At 31.4% G+C, this 2,309-nt stretch overlaps 1 protein-coding gene across 9 annotated transcripts in view; it reads left to right on the top strand.

The window, feature by feature from the left end:
• The first annotated feature begins 366 nt into the window (after positions 1-366).
• The window catches only part of LOC112155560 (cell surface glycoprotein 1), an 18,721-nt gene continuing 16,778 nt past the window's right edge, over positions 367-2,309 (top strand). For 5 of the 9 annotated variants that reach the window (XM_024287266.2, XM_036209668.1, XM_024287270.2 and 2 more), the window contains exon 1: positions 370-907. In XM_024287266.2, the coding sequence (XP_024143034.1) occupies positions 859-907 (49 nt within the window). In that variant the 5' untranslated portion in view covers positions 370-858. Of the gene's footprint in view, positions 908-2,309 lie in introns of all 9 variants that reach the window. The other 4 variants (XM_024287264.2, XM_024287268.2, XM_024287271.2 and 1 more) reach the window with 3 other exon arrangements.

Raw genomic sequence — 2,309 nt, 5'->3', positions numbered from 1 at the left:
CTGATTGGTCAGTTCAGCAGGCCTCCACCAGGTATCTGCACTTGGGTCATCAAGGTGAATATGCAGAGGAAAAAAACAGTCATTCACAACTCTTCTCACAACAACACGGAAGATTACAAACCAGCCTAACCTGCCACACACCTGGGTCACGCCCATTGACCGTTTACTAGCATAGATATACAATATAAGTTGGTGGTTCCGCCGGAAGTCAATGGCCCTTTAAAGTATTTTTTTAATACACGAGTAGAGGAAGTTTTTACTCTTGTTAAAATTATGAAATATCAATTGGAGGTAAGCCTTGGATATTAATAAATTACCTTCTTTTTTCAGACCTATTTTGTAGAAGTTTGAACTAACAAAATAAGTGACGCCAACACACATCCGGAAGTTTATTTTGGAATTTTCCCAACCGGAAACTCCTGTTTTACTTGTTAAACATCGGACAAATTTTACAATAAATATTTTTCTTTTTTTTTTTTAAACCACAAACCATAATTTATATCTGAAGAGGTTTTGACAGAATATGAACCACGACAACCATACATGATATTAGTGTACAGCCTGCCGGAAAACAGGAAGTAGAAGAATACACATTTACTCTGAAATTCCCGAACCGGAAACTCAGGTGTTTCTCTAGGACAAACATTGAGGAAAAGTTTCCTTTTCTCCCGTTTTTAATCTAAGGATTTGTGTTTGTAAACCCGAAATAATCAAAAGTGTGTGCATTTTGACTTGTTAGAAAAGAAAACGTAAAGTTATTGGAGCCATTTTAAGTGCGTGACAGGTAATGTCGGTAGGATTTACCTGTCTACCTCAGAGTGAAAGTACGGGACCGACCCACCTTGTCGTTCTTTCGAAATGAAGTTTTGTACTTTTTTACTCTACTCCATTAATTTCTTCAATCTGGGTGAGTTTTATTTATAATTTTTAAATTTTAATTAAAATATGTGTCGTGTTTGTGTAAATTTCATTGAAAAATCTAACTATTGTGTTTTTTAGCACTTATCTGAACCACGAACCGATTTCTGAATATTTTACGCAAATTCCAATTCTATTTCTAAAACATCTGCGACATTATGAGGAGATTTTCAACAACATTTACGGGATTTTCCTGTATTTATGTTTCTGTACCATAAAACCTTGAAGTTGTTTGACCTTCAAAACAGTGTTCAGGATTCCAAAATAAAAGACTTGGTTGAATTGCAACCATTTTTGTTATTTCAAAATATTTGTTGTTGTTTTTGTGTCATTTTTTCCCCATAATTTTTTTGCACCACAGATCTAAAGTATGTTATAATCACAATATAACATTGGCAATTTGTAAATAAATAAAATCAAATTGTACCTTTCTACAAATAAGAAACAGCTAAATAAACTCTGTGTTTCACAGTTGTCATAAACCAACAGGACATAGGAAAAAACATTTGTTTATTTTAAGACAACTTTTTTTTGCATTTAATTACTTTTTTTAATTTAAAGCTGGGTATTACAGGTTCATTAGCATGTATTTAGCAAAGCAAACAAAAAATGAATATATATGCATATAAGTAAACACAAAAAAATATATAATTTTTTGTAAATACATGACTTTCAAGCAAAGTTAAATCTTGAAGTTGGCTTGTCAGTTAGGCAGCAAAGGCAATAATTCATCCAAATGCACAAAGTATCCTGAAGTTTTCTTAACCCAAAGACGTAAAATTGTGGAAGTTTAAGCTTGTAAAGCTTTGATTTCCTGAGAAAGTTTTTAAAAAGAAATGTTTTCTAAACTTTTCATTAAATAGATAAATTGTGAAATATTTGGGTGTAAAATTCAGTAAAATGAGAAAATGAAAATATTTTAGCATATAAGGTTCCTCATCTGTTTACCAGTTTAACATTTTAAATATATACATAACTAATTTTAATTGTCAGTCACTGATTCTGTAAGTCGTCCACTTTAAACAAGGACACACGTCTGTAATGTTTTGATACAATGAAACCTCTTTGGGCAGCAAAATGTTAGCATAATCCTAGTTATTTGTTGTTTTGTTACAATGTTTTGAAAAGTTCTGTAGAAATAAAGCGGGTGTTCATATAATATTTAAGTTTTTAGTGGTCACTTTGTCACTTTAGTCAGTTTAGCGGCCAATGTTGCATGTGAAGGTCTCTAAAAAAAGAAAAAAAGCCAGAATTGTTTATTAGTATGATCATTTCCCACAAGTATTACATTTTTTCTTTTGTTATAACTTAGTTTGTACCTGAGAGGGTTAAAATGTGAAAAAAGAATCCAGGAAATGACATTGTTTGATTTTTTTTTTTTTTTTTTTTTT

This window comes from Oryzias melastigma, linkage group LG21 (genome assembly GCF_002922805.2).
Source record: "Oryzias melastigma strain HK-1 linkage group LG21, ASM292280v2, whole genome shotgun sequence".
NCBI lineage: Eukaryota > Metazoa > Chordata > Actinopteri > Beloniformes > Adrianichthyidae > Oryzias > Oryzias melastigma.
Note: the sequence above shows the minus strand (reverse complement) of the source record. Positions and strands in the feature narration are given on the sequence as shown.